This window comes from Mytilus edulis, chromosome 11 (assembly GCF_963676685.1).
Source record: "Mytilus edulis chromosome 11, xbMytEdul2.2, whole genome shotgun sequence".
Classification (NCBI taxonomy): Eukaryota; Metazoa; Mollusca; class Bivalvia; order Mytilida; family Mytilidae; genus Mytilus; species Mytilus edulis.
Genome location: NC_092354.1, coordinates 61,459,108 through 61,476,014, shown reverse-complemented (window position 1 = coordinate 61,476,014; position 16,907 = coordinate 61,459,108). Strand labels below are relative to the sequence as shown.

General features: G+C 32.5%; 1 protein-coding gene across 1 annotated transcript in view; it reads right to left on the bottom strand.

Moving 5' to 3' along the window:
• Positions 1-2,032: 2,032 nt before the first annotated feature.
• The window catches only part of LOC139496005 (uncharacterized), a 57,392-nt gene continuing 42,517 nt past the window's right edge, over positions 2,033-16,907 (bottom strand). Inside the window, exons 11-13 of the mRNA XM_071284442.1 lie at positions 14,911-15,004; positions 3,397-3,463; positions 2,033-2,383 (exon numbers count right to left, since the gene is read on the bottom strand). Coding sequence (XP_071140543.1) covers positions 2,291-2,383; positions 3,397-3,463; positions 14,911-15,004 — 254 coding nt within the window. The 3' untranslated portion in view covers positions 2,033-2,290. The remainder of the gene's footprint in view (positions 2,384-3,396; positions 3,464-14,910; positions 15,005-16,907) is intronic.

Below are 16,907 nucleotides of genomic sequence, written 5' to 3'. Positions count from 1 at the left end.
TTTTATTTATTTTCTTTTGTTACATCTTCTGACATCGGACTCGGACTTCTCTTGAACTGAATTTTAATGTGCGTAGAGTTATGCGTTTACTTTTATACATTGGCTTGAGGTATAGGGGTGGGTTTAGATCTCATAAACATGTTAATCCCGCCGCAATTTTGCGGCTTTCCGAAATCAGGAGCCTCTAGCTTTGTTATCTTGTATGATTTTTAATTTTAGTTTCTTGTGTATAATTCGGAGTTTAGTATGCCGTCCATTATAACTGTACTAGTATACATATTTTTAAGGGGCCACCTGAAGGACGCCTCTGGGTGCGGGAGTTTCTCGCTACATTGAAGACCCATTGATGGCCTTCGCCTGTTTTCTGCTCTATAGTCGGGTTTTTGTCGCTTTGACACATTCCCCATCTCCTTTCTCAATTTTATAGAAAATGAATTTTGTTTACATACTGGTTCCCAGTTCTAATATGTAGGTTGCATCGAATAGCGACATAACTTGGGAAAGTAAGCAGAAAATATACACGTGAATATTGTTTATATTGAAATCTAAGGTAGTTCTACAGTCGAGGTAGGGTTAGTTAAAACATTTAGTGTTAATTTAAACTCTTAGAAGTTCGGGGCATATAAAAGTTGAAAATATGCCACACAGCCCTATATTTTGACTTTTGAAAAAAAAAATAGTGCGTATGAACTTTCTATTCTAGGATATGATTTTGTTCAAAACGTCATAGTAAAATAGGTACAGTTTTAGCCGTAAAAGGAGTTCCTATGGGAACATGCATTGTCAATATTTAGAGAAATGCAACATGAAACTAAAGCAAAAGTATAACATTTGCATTATTTTATGCATCCATTGTATATAACAACATGAACAATATCAGCTTTAATTTTGTTTACGAACAATAAGTTCCAACATTGAATAATTTTTATTGAACTATTAGATGAATTTGTACGCCTTTCTTGAGTTATGATAATGAATTATGTTATCTGCATAAATATCAAATAATATGAGGCTGAAACTATGGGATATTCCACAAGTTGATGTACATTCACAGAATATGTCGTTTTAAAATACATTCTACTATCATTAAACATAGACAATAACCATCTTGTTTGGATGATTGTGCTGGATTTGAATATAAAAATAAACCTGTCCAGACCCCCAGACAGTATAAATAAAGGCCAGAGTAGTTTACCGCACCCAGTATCAGAGACCTTCCGTATTTATATGAATGCTGCAAACACTTTATATTTCTGTGTCTGACATTTATATACAATTGATTTTAAAGAAAATATATCTTTGCTGATTCTATCCTTTTCTTTAAAGCCTAGTATTTGATTATCAGATAATTAAGAATCATTATTATTACATTTCTTCTGTTCTTTTTCTCATTAATTTGCAAGGTTGTTACCACAAATGTCTATCATTCATTGCCCGAAAATTATTTCAGTATTTTAGCAGTAGTATTAAGAACGTCATTACAGTTAATGGAACCACTGTTTCTTATCTCTTTGTTTTTACTCTGTTTGGAAAAAATGAGTGTATGAAAGTTCAATGTCACATGTAAGATGTGTAATATAGAACGTAGTTATTTTTTCAACAAATATATCGTTAGCTATGAAGATTGTATCGCTCCTATTAAAACAGAAGACACGTCAAATGGATATTATCAAAAACCGTTAAATAATATGCATAAAGACTAATAAAAGAATGCTTTAACACATTATTAAGATGATGAACAACGTCGTCAGTACCCAGACTTTTATACTTCAAGCCTCTATCAAATAATGCATGATATGAAATGCACTGTAATATCGTTGCAACTAGAAGATGTATACTTCATATGCTTGGCTGATACTGCAGGAATGTTGCTACCTAGAAATGGATATTTCACATTGGGATGTTGTAATCATCTTTTTGGTCATAAATGTCAGCAAATGTAAATATAACATTGCATAATCATATGAGTGAGATAATACTTATTGAACACCAAAATAATGCACATTTAGTCAATCATTCATTATAAGCAGGATTGCGTATTTTTTTTTTTATTAATATTATTTTTTTTTTAATACAGTAAAAAAACTAAAAATAAAAGATTCTGGAGCACTTTTGAAATCATGTTTTACATTTGTTCAAAAGCTGCAAAACTAGTGTAATGTACTTCGTGATGTCTGAATGTTCTGGATCATTTTAGACATTCCGTCATTTTATGTTTGAAGAGCTGCAATAAAGTTGATCATTTCACTATAAGTTCGGGGGTTATATAGATCTCTTTACGCCTCAAGTCTTATAATTCTTCTAGAGCTGCAGAAAAGTTGAGTATTTCACCAAGACTAAGTTTGAGCTTTCTGCTTAGTGTTTTAAAATAAAACTCTGGTGCCTGTAAAATAAAAGTACATATATCATGTGTATACAATGACAATGAGGAATGGTAAGATCATGATGTGACCACTGCAATTACAAAAAAGTAAACGTACTCTTTCCATTCAAAATTATGTTAATGTTATTTATTATTGAACAGGCTGATATGAGCTGGACAGTAAATCAAAAAAGGTCAATGATGGTGTCCCTACAGGAACTGAAGTAACTTTTTTTTTAAATTGCCATTTCACATATAATTTTGTGAGCAATCGCTATCAAGAAATAAAATATTTTACACGCATACACATTTTTATGAAATAGCCAGTTGCCAAACTACAGACAAGATAAAACAAAAAGAGAAGCAAGTAGTGTTGAAGGTTTATAAGACAGATTAATGATTAAGAAACTATGAAAGGGGTCATTTGGAAGAATTGTAATACTTTGGACTTTTTGATTTTCAAATTCAAGGGCCACAAAATGGACATTTCAATCTTTTTCACTTTTTGGTGGGGTTCGTGTGGCTTAGTCTTTAGTTTTCTATGTTGTGTCTTGTGTACTATTATTTGTCTGTTTGTTTTTTCCTTTCTTACCCCTGGCGTTGTCAGTTTATTTTGGATCTTTGACTGTCCCTCTGGTATATTTCGTTCTTCTTTTTCTACTTTATTAAGCATTTAATTTATTTATATTTAGTAGTGCTTGGTTGATAACACTGTGGGTGGAATGTAATTAATTTAATACTAAAACGTACAGTTGATGAATTGAGAAAGTATTGTAAACACAACGAGTATAGGTTTATTGCTACACTATTCTAATTCTTTTTTTTAGTCGAAAGTTTGAAATTTATCGTTCTTAAACAATTCAGATGTGTCAAGGTTGACATCTGTTATTATCAAATTAGTCCAGGGAACACTTTTTCTTACTATATATTGGAATATAACAATTTTTCTCCCATTCGTTTGATGTGTTTGAGCTTTTGATATTGCTGTTTTCAATTTTCAGTATTTTTTTCATTTTTTTTTATACTTTACTTACATCATGTCGCATACTCTTCATTTGTAAAAGTCCTTTCCCATTAACATCTCCAAAATGTTGACAACAACTACAAAAATACTTTGCTAATTGAGTATAATGATACTTTTTAAACATCAGCTATCGTGATATGATTTAATCAATTGTTATACTTAAAAACATAATAATGATTCTGAAGAACGTGGTTTACACAATGACATCTAAAATGTAAATTGTGCGAATGTAAAACCCGGTTTTACGTGATTTCAACATAAATAATTAATTTTACGTATACGATCTACTTGTGTGTATATCTTTATATAAAATTCGTATTTCCTCAAATCATGAAAACTAAATCTTTAACTTTCCGCATGATATACATGAGTATTCACTTACAGGTGCCCCCGATTACGTTACCTCACTTAACATCGACGTAATCTCATCTTGACGTTTACCGCCGTAAGCTAGACCGACCAAGAACGTATACTTCTCGACTCGAACAGTTTTTTCTGTGATCACTTGAACGACGAAAAGTAGTGATCTAAATATCATAGTTATCACAGGTTTGCCAGGCTATCGACAATGTGCTTGCTTCTTATGTTTTGTTATACATGTTATAGGGTTGCAAGTAAACTAGCAACCACACCAATATTATGAATATGTTTATATGACAATGATACTTGAAAAAGCTGAACATGCAGGTACTTGAAAAAGAAATGACGAACGCAAATGTTTGTTTTTTCAACAGTCGTAAAAAACATTAATTGTTATCATTTCGGCCAAATATTCAGATGCAGTCAAGATATTCCAAAGTTACTTCCGTTTTATTTCACTATTCTTCTCCTTAACATTACACACTTACCAACGATTGAACTTAGTCATCTTAAAATGCATGTAGGCCTTCGAAAGGAAAGGAGGTACTGATTGACAAAGTGTAAAGTTTACATTTTATGTTAATGAATGGTCCAATTAGTTATTTATCTACATTACTAGAAGGTTCCATTTATGAAATATACACATTGAAAAATGTGGTTCCTCCTGCGGAACCTGTTGGATTTACAACAGAAGATGTGTACAGTATTGGCAACAACAAGCGTTTGACTAAGGCTACACAATGATAACAGAGTACCACAATTTGAATATTGCAGCATTTCAGATTTATTATATAACTTGGAAAATTCGTGATACCTTTAACAGGTCGGGAACACTACCTTATAGGGATATGAATGAATAGGCATACTTATGTCCTTGTACATGTAATTGGTAATTACGTGTGACGCAATTTATTTTACCTGGGTTTTTGACCAATCCACTAATTGAGTAACAATGCATGTTGGACTACTACGTGTTTACAATCAACCAAGAACACGTGTTATTTACTGAAATACAACGCATTTTTTCATGCATTGCGGGATTAACAATAACGCTTAATTTTTTTTTTTTTTTGTATCAACATTTTTAGTTCGTGATATAAAGTATTCGTTCCATGCTCAAATTAACGAAGAGTTGTTTCATTGCGAAGAAATAAGTGTTTGAAGTACCCGATATATAGCCATTACTATGATTGATTATGACACGGAGATATCATGTACTCATCCACAAGACAGCAACGAAACAACAATGAAAACACAATTACCCCATAAGACAAACTTTCTAGAGTCAAATTTGCCGTTGATAACAGCCTGTGCTAATATCCACGAGGGCACCAACTTGTATATACATTTTTGTAGATAGTTTAAAAAAGGGGGGATCCTAGAATTTTGTGTTCGTAAAAAAGGGCTTACAGTGTGTTAAATAATCTGTTGGGGTCACTAAAGTTTCACAATTTTACAAAATTGATTTTATGATATTGTGCCCTCTTTTATGGTTAAAACGTAATTTGAATCGAGTCGAGGAAAATATGTCTTCATAAACTTGTTTCTAAGAAACAACAACGTATAATCATCAATCGGACCATTTAAAGCCAATCATTTTATTATGATGTTCATACTTTTCTATCAGGTACCTGATAAAAAGTTTACCCATCCAGTACAGATAGTAATGTTTCAGTGCCAGTTCGTCGTGTTTTTCGAAACAGAAATGTTTTTGGAATGGCATTACATTGTAAACAGGTTTAAAAGAGCTCAAAGTATTTTCATATTAAACAGTGGTCACTTCATTGGAAATCACGCTGTTTCACGCCGTGAAATAAATGCATAGGTACAATGTATAACAATGGCATAAACCTGGTCAACTACTTTCACAGATAAAAAAAAAATTCGTGAAGCCAGTAAACAATACGTTTTCAATCTGAGCATGCAAACGGAATATTATGCTATATATTTTACATTAAACATATTTGCAAAACAAACAAATGTATTATGAGAGTCCCAGACATATATATTAATTGACACGTTTCTCACTAATTCCACGTGTTTTCAAGTGGTAGTAAACTCATTGTAGCCCACAATGCATTGCAGTTTTTTCTCACTAATTCCACGTGTTTTCAAGTGGTAGTAAACTCATAGTATCTCACAAGATATTGAATGTTTTTCTCAATAATTCCACGTGTTTTCAAGTTGTAGTAAACTCATAGTATCCCACAATGCATTGAAGTTTTTTCTCACTAATTCCACGTGTTTTCAAGTGGTAGTAAACTAATAGTAGCCCGCAATGCATTGAAGTTTTTTCTCAATAATTCCACGTGTTTTCAAGTGGTAGTAAACTCATAGTAGCCCACAATGCTTTGAAGTTTTTTCTTACTAATTCCACGTGTTTTCAAGTGGTGGTAAACTCATAGTAGCCCATAATGCATTGACGTTTTTTTCACTAATTCCACGTGTTTTTTTAAATGGTAGTATACTCATAGTAGCCCACAATGCATTGAAGTTTTTTCTCACAAATTCCACGTGTTTTTAAGTGCTGGTAAACTCATAGTAGCCCACAATGCATTGGAGTTTTTTCTCACTAATTCCACTTGTTTTTCAAGTGGTAGTAAACTCATAGTAGCCCACAATGCATTGAAGTTTTTTCTCACTAATTCCGCGTGTTTTCAAGTGGTAGTAAACTCATAGTAGCCCGCAATGCATTGAAGTTTTTTTTCACTAATACCACGTGTTTTTCAAGTGGTAGTAAACTCATAGTAGCCCACAATGCATTAAAGTTTTTTCTCACTAATTCCACGTGTTTTCAAGTGGTAGTAAACTCATAGTAGCCCACAATGCATTGAAGTTCATTGAGTCGATTGGTAAGTTTTTCAAGGTTATATTGGGCTTGTGTTTTGGAAATTAATATGCAAATATATTCTGACGTCAGGTAATCTAGAGTTCCCGACCTGTTAAATCATGATGTTATACACAAACCCAACTGTTCGTAGGCTTGCTATTACGTAGATTTTTTTTTTGACGATAGAATAAAAAATATTAATAAAATTAAAAACCAATTGTTCAGAGAACAATTGAAAGTCTTTCCAAACCAAAGTAATTTGGATACGAAGGTAGTTTCTTTATACTGATGCAATAAATGATGGATTAATTATCTTTTTGAGTGATATAAGGGAGATAATATGCTACTTCCGGTGAAATGAATGTCACATCCGGTCTCATATGATAGCTTCTTTCACATTGATTCCAAAAATATATAGTTTCTATATACTTTTGTATGTAGAATGGGAGATAATTGGCCACTTCCGGTTTGTTGGAAGTTATTTTTAGTCTTCAGTAATCTGTTCATGTATCTATATGACAAATATTATTGATTCTGAGTACTTTTATGTGAAAAAGTTGCAAAAAAAGCTACTTCCGGTTTTCTAAAGGTCTCTTCCGGTAGCCATTTTTCAAGGTCATTTGTCACCTAACCTTTTGTATAAGGTCAAATGTCTTTATAATGAACTTAATTGAAGTTATAATCAAATAACTTCATATCAAGACATTTCAGGGGCACCAACTCCTATAAGACGCCATTTAATTGTATAAGACTAAATGTAGCATATCTTCATTACAATAAAGCTGACATTTTGCACTTGTTCTTTTACATGTATCTCTCAAAGTGTCGGAGAAAATGCAAAAACAAGCAAAAGTCACAATTGAGAACTTGACCTTGACCTTTGACCTTGACCTCATTTTCTAAGTTGGGACCTAGGGGACTCAAATAAAAACACTCCAAGGTTATACGGTTAACTGTTTATGAGTTATATAAACATACCGACAAATTTATTTTGTAAAGGTAGATAACTCCTATAAAATTTCATCGAATCGCTTTGATCCAAATGCGCTAAAAATTACTGAGGATGTAACGAACAATTTGTAAAAAGAATTTTGTCGCTATCTTTTTTTGTTACGAAGGAGATGCACACAGATGATAAACAGTGAATGGGGAGATAACTCTTACAAAGAAAATGGTTCGGCTTAGCAGGGTAAAATTTAAAAGCGCATAAACTATACGATACCATATGAGAAATATCTAAGCGACATATTGCGAAACAAACATTTATCGCAAGAACAAAAGTTGGCGGAAAAAAAAATAATAATAATTAAAAACCAATTGTTCAGAGAACAATTGAAGGTCTTTCCATCAAAACAATGTATTTTGATATGAAAAGTTGTGAAACTAAGTTTAAAATGTCATTTCAATCGTCAAATGATAGCTCCTAGTAAGCTGATTCCAAAAATTTATTGTTTCCATACATTTTTTTTTAAATAAGGGAGATAATTTGTTACTTCCGGTTTGAAAAATGTTACTTCCGATTATATTTGAATATTTACTTGACACTGATTCCAAAAATATCTGGTTCTATATACTTTTATATTAAAAAGTACAAAAAAATAGCTATTTCCGGTTTACAAAAGGTCACTTCCGGTTGTTTTTTACAAGGTTAAATGGTTTGATATTTTTTTCTAAAAGTTGTATATCTTTATCATGTATACATATAGAATAAAAGCAAAGGTCAAAATCTAGAACGTCAAATTAAGCTATGACCTTGAGATCAGTTTCAAGGTCATAAACCAAGGACCTCAAATCAAAAGACCATAGGTCTTTATTATATTTAGTTAATGAGTTATATCACCAAACACGTATTTTTAAATACAAGAGGGGAGAAAACTCCCTTTTACATTCAACGTACGCTTGCAATCAAAATTTACATCTTACGACATGTCGCAACTAACAATTTAGTAAAAATAATTTGTTGATATCTTATACAGTCTTTGGATATAAGTGAAAATAAGCCAAATTCAAATATTAGAATATGACCTTGACCTTTGACCTTGACCTAATTTTAATTTTTTGGGACCAAGGACCTCAAATCAAAAGATCCTAGGTCTCTATCACTTATGATTTATAAGATAGAAATTCATATCACTTATATCAGATGCATAAGGGGAAATAACTCTCATATGGAGCGGTCATATCGCTTCGGTCAAAATAGGACAAATCATGCGAAGGATATAACGAGCAATTTTGTAAAATAAATTTGTCATAATCTTTTACGGTTGCAAAGGAGATGCGCTAACAAGGAAAACAGTGTTTGGGGAGATAACTCCTACAAAGAAAAGTATTCGTTTACGCAGGGTAAATTTCAAAAGTGCATAAACTGTTCGATATCATATACCAAATATCTAAGCGACATATTGCGAAACAAATGTTTATCGCAAGAACAAAATTAGGCGGAAGAAAAAAAAAAAAAAAATAATCAGAAGAAAAACAATAGGTCTTTCCACAGAAAAGTGGAAAGACCTAATAATAATAATTAAAAACCAATTGTTCAGAGAACAATTGAAAGTCTTTCCACACCAAAGAAATATGGATAAGAAGGTAGTTTCTTCATACTGATGCGATAAATAATGGTTTAATTATCTTTTTCAGTGATATAAGGGAGATAATATGCTACTTCCGGTGAAATGAATGTCACATCCGGTCTCATATGATAGCTTCTTTCACACTGATTTCAAAAATATATAGTTTCTATATACTTTTGAATGTAGAATGGGAGATAATTGGCCACTTCCGGTTTGTTGGAAGTCATTTTTAGTCTACAGTTATCTGTTCATGTATCTTTATGACAAAATATATGGATTCTGAGTACTTTTATGTGAAAAAATTGCAAAACAAGCTACTTCCGGTTTTCCAAAGGTCACTTCCGGTAGCCATTTTTCAAGGTCATTTGTCACTTAACCTTTTGTATAAGGTTAAATGTCTTTATAATGAACTTAATTGAAGTTATTATCAAATAACCTCATATCAAGACATTTCAGGGGCATCAACTCCTATAAGATGCCATTTAATTATATAAGACTAAATGTAGCATATCTTCACTACAATAAACCTGACATTTTGCACTTGTTCTTTTATATGTATCTCTCAAATGAAAATGCAAAAACAAGCAAAAGTCACAATTGAGAACTTGACCTTGACCTTTGACCTTGACCTCATTTTCTAAGTAAGGACCTAGGGGACTCAAATAAAAACATTCCAGGGTTATACGGTTAACTGTTTATGAGTTAAATAAACATACCGACAAATTTATTTTGTAAAGGTAGATAACTCCTATAAAATTTCATCGAATCGCTTCGATCCAAATACGCCAAAAATTACTGAGGATGTAACGAACAATTTGAAAAAAGAATTTTGTCGCTATCTTGTTTTGTTACGAAGGAGAGGCACACAGAGGATAAACAGTGAAAAGGGAGATAACTCTTACATAGAAAATGGTTCGCCTTAGCAGGGTGAAATTTAAAAGCGCATAAACTATACCATACCATATGAGAAATATCTAAGCGACATATTGCGACACAAACATTTTGTGCAAGAACAAAATTTGGCGGAAGAAAAAAATAAAAAAAATAATAATAATCAGAACAAAAACAATAAGTCTTTCCACAGAAAAGTGGAAAGACTTAATTAAAAACCAATTGTTCAAAGAACAATTGAAAGTCTTTCCACACAAAAGAAATGTTGATATGAAAATAGTTTCTTCATACTGATTCGATAAATAATTGTTTAATTATATTTTTGAGTGATATAAGGGAGATAATATGCTACTTCTGGTATCATATGATAGCTTCTTTCACACTGATTCCAAAAATATATAGTTTCTATATACTTTTGTATGTAGAAGGGGAAATAATTGGCCACTTCCGGTTTGTTGGAAGTCATTTTTAGTCTTCAGTAATCAGTTTATGTATCTATATGACAAAATATTTGGATTCTAAGTACTTTTTGATGAAAACATTGCAAAAAAAGCTACTTCCGGTTTTCTCAAGGTCACTTCCGGTAGTCATTTTTCAAGGTCATTTGTCACCTAACCTTTTGTACAAGGTCAAATGCCTTTATAATGAACTTAGTTGAAGTTATAATCAAATAACCTCATATCAAGACATTTCAGGGGCAACAACTCCTATAAGATGCCATTAAATTGTATAAGACTAAAAGTAGCATATCTTCATTACAACAAAGCTGACATTTTGCACTTGTTCTTTAATATGTATCTTTTCAAGTGTCGGAGAAAATGCAAAAACAAGCAAAAGTCTCAATTGAGAACTTGACCTTGACCTTTGACCTTGACCTCATTTTCTAAGTTGGGACCTAGGGGGCTTAAATAAAAACATTCCATGGTTAATGGTTTTTGAGTTAAATAAACATACCGACAAATTTATTTTGTAAAGGTAGATAACTCCTATAAAATTTCATCGAATCGGCTCGATCCAAATACGCCAAAAATTACTGAGGATGTAACGAACAATTTGTAAAAAGAATTTTGTCGCTATCTTTTTTTGTTACGAAGGAGATGCACACAGAGTGCAAACAGTGAAAAGGGAGATAACTCTTACAAAGAAAATAGTTTCCCTTAGCAGGGTGAAATTTAAAAGCGCATAAACTATACGATACCATATGAGAAATATCAAAGCGACATATTGCGAAACAAACATTTATCGCAAGAACAAAATTTGGCGGAAGAAAAAAAAAAATAAATATAAATCAATTGCTTTAAAAAAGCAATTGTAGGGGGTCTTTCCCCCTTTAAAATTAATTGAATTGGGGGGGGGGGGGGTGTTTGTTTGTTTGTTTGTTTGTTTGTTTGTTTCTGTATGGGGTCTATATTATTGTTACCGGAGAAGTTTCATGTTTAGTTTGGAAAGTTTTTCTTTTATTTTAGGTACAGCGCGCGCGCCACATCACGTGACACGGGTTTATAATAACGAAAAGATAGTCTTTTTATTCCTTTTTAGGTGGGGACTTTGAACAGACAACATGTATAGAGACGGAATGTACACAATGTAATTTCTTTTGTCATTGTAGGAAATTGACATTTTGATCACAGTTCACCAGCAGTGCATGTTTTGGATTTGATCCGGTGTAACTTTAAAACACATTTAATGATTATTTTTTGATAATGTCCATTTTTCAGCACCTGTTTGTAACACAGATTAGTATTTCAATCTCGGAGCGGACATTTTATTGTAGGTTTTTACTGAGATTGACGGACCTAGCAAGCGATTTTTACTGCATTGCCATTTCTTTTTTCTAGGAAAAGTCTTGAGAGATATCTGCAAAAAGTTTTTTTATGAACCTTCAGTACATGTATGCCCTGCTGACTGCAAATTTTCAGGTCGATTGGACTTGTAGTTTCAGAGAATATGTGGATTTTTTTTCAGAAGAGACGTAAGAACAATAATAAAATAAAAATTTTCTTGAATAATTGAGAGTTTGTTCCTTCAATATACTGTCATAAATAAACAGTCATACATATTGATTGATTGATTAGTTGGTTGATTGATTGATTGGTTGGTTGGTTGGTTGGTTTGTTGGTTTGTTGGTTGATTAAACACGTTTGATAGGGTCACTTAGAACAAGGGAAAAAAAACTCAAGAGACCTTGCATCCCGTATTAAACGCATGACACGGAAACATACATGAAGTGATTGATTGGTTGGTTGGTTGGTTAAACACGTTAGTTAAACATGTTGGTTGAACACGTTGGTTAAACACGTTGGCTGGTTAAACACGTTGGAAAGGCTCAATTTAAACAAGCGAAAAAAAACATCTTGGATCCCGTATTTAACACATGAAACGGAAACATGCATTGATTGGTTGATTGGTTGGTTGGTTGGTTGGTTGGTTGGTTAAACACGTTGGTTAAACATGTTGGTTAAACACGTTGGTTAAACACGTTGGCTGGTTAAACACGTTTGATAGGCTCAATTTAAACAAGCGAAAAAAAAACATCTTGGATCCCGTATTTAACACATGAAACGGAAACATGCATTGATTTATTGGTTGGTTGGTTGGTTGGTTGGTTGGTTGATTAAACACGTTGGTTAAACATGCTGGTTAAACACGTTGGTTAAACATGCTGGTTAAACACGTAGTTTAAACACGTTTGATAGGCTCAATTTTAACAAGCGATAAAAAACCATCTTGGATCCCGTATTTAACACATGAAACGGAAACATGCATTGATTGGTTGATTGGTTGGTTGGTTGGTTGGTTGGTTGGTTAAACATGTTGGTTAAACACGTTGGTTAAACACGTTGGTTAAACACGTTAGATAGGCTCAATTTAAACAAGCGGAAAAAAACATCTTGGATCCCGTATTTAACACATGAAACGGAAACATGCATTGATTGATTGATTGGTTGGTTGGTTGGTTGGTTGGTTGGTTGGTTGGTTAAACACGTTGGTTAAACACGTCGGTTAAACACGTTGGCTGGTTAAACACGTTAGATATGCTCAATTTAAACGAGCGAAAAAAAACATCTTGGATGCCGTATTTAACACATGAAACGGAAACATGCATTGATTGATTGATTGGTTGGTTGGTTGGTTGGTTGGTTGGTTGGTTGGTTGGTTGGTTGGTTGGTTGGTTGGTTAAACACGTTGGTTAAACATGTTGGTTAAACACGTTTGATAGGCTCATTTAAAACAAGCGGAAAAAAAGAGACCTTGAATCCCGTATCAAACACATGAAACGGAAACATTGATTGATTGATTGATTGATTGATTGATTGATTGATTGATTGATTGATTGATTGATTGATTGATTGATTGATTGATTGATTGGTTGGTTGGTTGGTTGGTTGGTTGGTTGGTTGAAATTCAAACACTCATAAAACTGTTTAAATAGTGCCAAAACCACATAATTTGATGACCTTGACCTTTGACCTTGTGACCTTCGTCAAGGTCATTGCTCCACAAGGTCATTGCAAAAGACCCTATGGGTCAAGGACCTTTTGTTTAAGAGTTTTGCCTAAAAATGGCTTTTTAAAAACCATCGATGGGAGTTATGTCCCTTATATGATGGTAAAATCAATATAGTCATAGTGTAAAAAAGTTGCCCCTTAAAGTACCAAGCATTTTTCACTGCTTAATTTTTTTGTATCTATAACCGTTCAAGAATTATAGGGAAATGAAAAACTTATAAAAATCTAAAATATGACCTTGACCTTTGACCTTGACCTCATTTTCTAAGTTAGGACCCAGGGGACTCAAATAAAAACATTCCAGGGTTATACGGTTAACGGTTTATGAGTTAAAAAAACATACCGACAAATTTATTCCGTAAAGGTACATAACTCCTATAAAATTTCATCGAATCGCTTCGATCCAAATTAGCCAAAAATTCCTGAGGATGTAACGAACAATTTGTAAAAAGAATTTTGTCGCTTTCTTATTTTGTTACGAAGGAGATGCACACACATGACAAACAGTGAATAGGGAGATAACTCTTACAAAGAAAATGGTTCGGCTTAGCAGGGTGAAATTTAAAAGCGCATAAACTATACGATACAATATGAAAAAAATCTAAGCGACATATTGCGAAACAAACATTTATCGCAAGAACAAAATTTGGCGGAAAAAAAAAAAAAAAATAATAATAATAATAATAATCAGAACAAATACAATAGGCTTTCCACAGAAAAGTGGAAAGACCTAATAATCAGAAGAAAAACAATAAGTCTTTCCACAGAAAAGTGGAAAGACTTAATAATCAGAAGAAAAACAATAGGTCTTTCCACAGAAAAGTGGAAAGACTTAATTAACAAAACATAATAATGCGTTTCAAATATATGATGAATGAAGTTTTTAACGACTTTGCCTGATGTAACAGCCCTTGCACGGTCGTTTTTTTTATATCAACATATTTATTGATACTAACCGGTTTATGTACATGAACTCTGAAAACTGTCTAACCAAAACTATATATATGCCAACCTGGTATATATCATTAGTAAATTAACTTTAAGGCGAAGTATACGTAATTGAACGCCTCTAGCGGAATACGGGATTAAAAACGTTCGTCGTTAGTTACGCAAGTTATCTCCCTTATTATATGTATGCCAACCTGATATATATTTTTTTAGTAAATTAACTTTAATGCGAAGTGTACGTATTTGCACGCCTCTAGCGGAATACGGGATTAAAAACGTTCGTCGTTAGTTACGCAAGTTATCTCCCTTACTCCAAGAAAGGATACACGAAAGAGAAACTACTTTTTGCGGTCTATCATGAATCAAAAGGTATGGTCATGATAATAGAAAGATAACTGTTGTACAATATCACTTACCTTTCTAATTTGTTTGAGATCAGCCATTGTTTAACGTCATCAATTGTGAATGTCTTTGGATTCGTTGATGATGAAGTTTGATCAGGTATTGCAACTACAATTATATATTCAAATATTGATATTATTTCTCGGCAGATTAAGTAATTGTGGAGTGTAAATTGTATACCGCCGACCACTAACGGTTATGGTATTAATTCACTTTTTCTATTATCTCTCTTTACCCTCTTTATTTTTGAAAAGACATGTCTTTAAGAAATTCAAGAATTTATAATATAATATCTGTTTCAAACATATTCGGCATGGCAATGGTTGGTTCATTGTCAACTAGATATCCAATGAAATTCCTGGAAACGACATATTACCCTGCGTAAAGGTCATCAGAATATCCTAGTTTTATACAGGTTTAGGTTCATACAATTTCAATATGATTTGTGACGGCAGAAATGGACTTTACGGAATTCTAAAAAGAATGTTTCCAGTAATGTACTTATAACAGGTTTCACTGCTTCGATGTTGTTTCCTGATATTGCACTATTGTTGTCTTTAATCTTTAATATGAGGTTTGTATTTAAGTACTTTTCCCCTTAGAAAACAATTTAATGACATAGTAGGGGTCCTTCAGACCCTTTTCAAAAACAAGAAAATCAAATAAGCCAGATCTTATAATTTCACATTGAGATATATTGATAATGTTCTTTCGATTAGCAATCAAAACATTTTTAATTAAGTTGCATCAGTAAATCTTCCAAAATGAAAACTAAAATAACAACTGACTTTGCTTCTTTCGCCTCATTTTTGGACTTAAACCTCAAATTAAACATAAGCGGTCATTTCAGTACAAAAATATTTGACAAACGAGACGATTCTCTTTTTTATATAAAGTTTTCCAACGATGGCAGCAATATACCAACTCTACCTACATATGGGATAAAAAAAAAAATCAACTTATTTTGGTATTTATTTGCTGCATCTGCTACTTTATGTCAAATCACGGCTCGTCCTTTTTTTTTTTAAAGTTCACCTGAAGATATTAAGACTTAGATAATACAAAATAATATTATAGGTACTAATTAAAAAAAATTAGTTCATTATCTTACGTTTTATATTGTTATATTTTTATTTGTTTTACTATATTTTCAAACTTTACTGTTTAATCAATTTTTGGTAACATCCTTTTGGTGTGTCTAGGTAGTTGTACATCTCGATATTATGTTATGGTCGCTTTTGTATTTTCGTCGTCCAATTATGCTCATGTGCTTTGTCCATAGGATGTCTAGATGCCATTTCATGTTTTATTGTTGACCAAATTGTTTATTTATAGTGATTAAGTTAATAGCACAGTGTTGATTGTTGTATCCACATTTTTGCATTTTGACGTATTATGTCCCTTTGGTTTGCTAACACAATGGTGTCACTGTTATTAAATTTTATACGACTGTTATACAAATGAGAGATTCAACTAGCTGTAAAATCAAGTATATTCCACCACTTTATACGTAAGGAAGCTCGCTTGTCATGTTTTGGAATTTTGGTAAGATTTTCGGAATCCTCTGGTTTTATCTATTTGAATGCCTTAACAAAATTTGCCCGGTGACCCCCGATTTTCTTTTTATAATTCTGTTACATGTATAATGATAAGCTGTCTGTTAAAGTCTTATACAATTTTAATTACTTTTTAATAGTTTTTGAAGACTTAAACGCGTCAATGATAAAGCTATGAAAAGTCAAGAGAGAACATTTTCCCGCCAAAATTTCAATGGCTAATATCTCGAAAACAAGCACGGTGACCTATATAATTTTTTTGCTCTTTTGATTCCTTTATTAATCCCCTATCAATATATGCTAGTGTTTTGAAAAGTTAATTACTTTGAAACTGAGAAGCCAGCTCCCTTAATGTTTTGTTTGAGCTTTTGATTTTGCCATTTGTTAAGGGATTTGCTAATTTAATTTTGCCTTGGAGTAAGGCTTTTGTGTTATTTCACTTTTTATGAAATCAC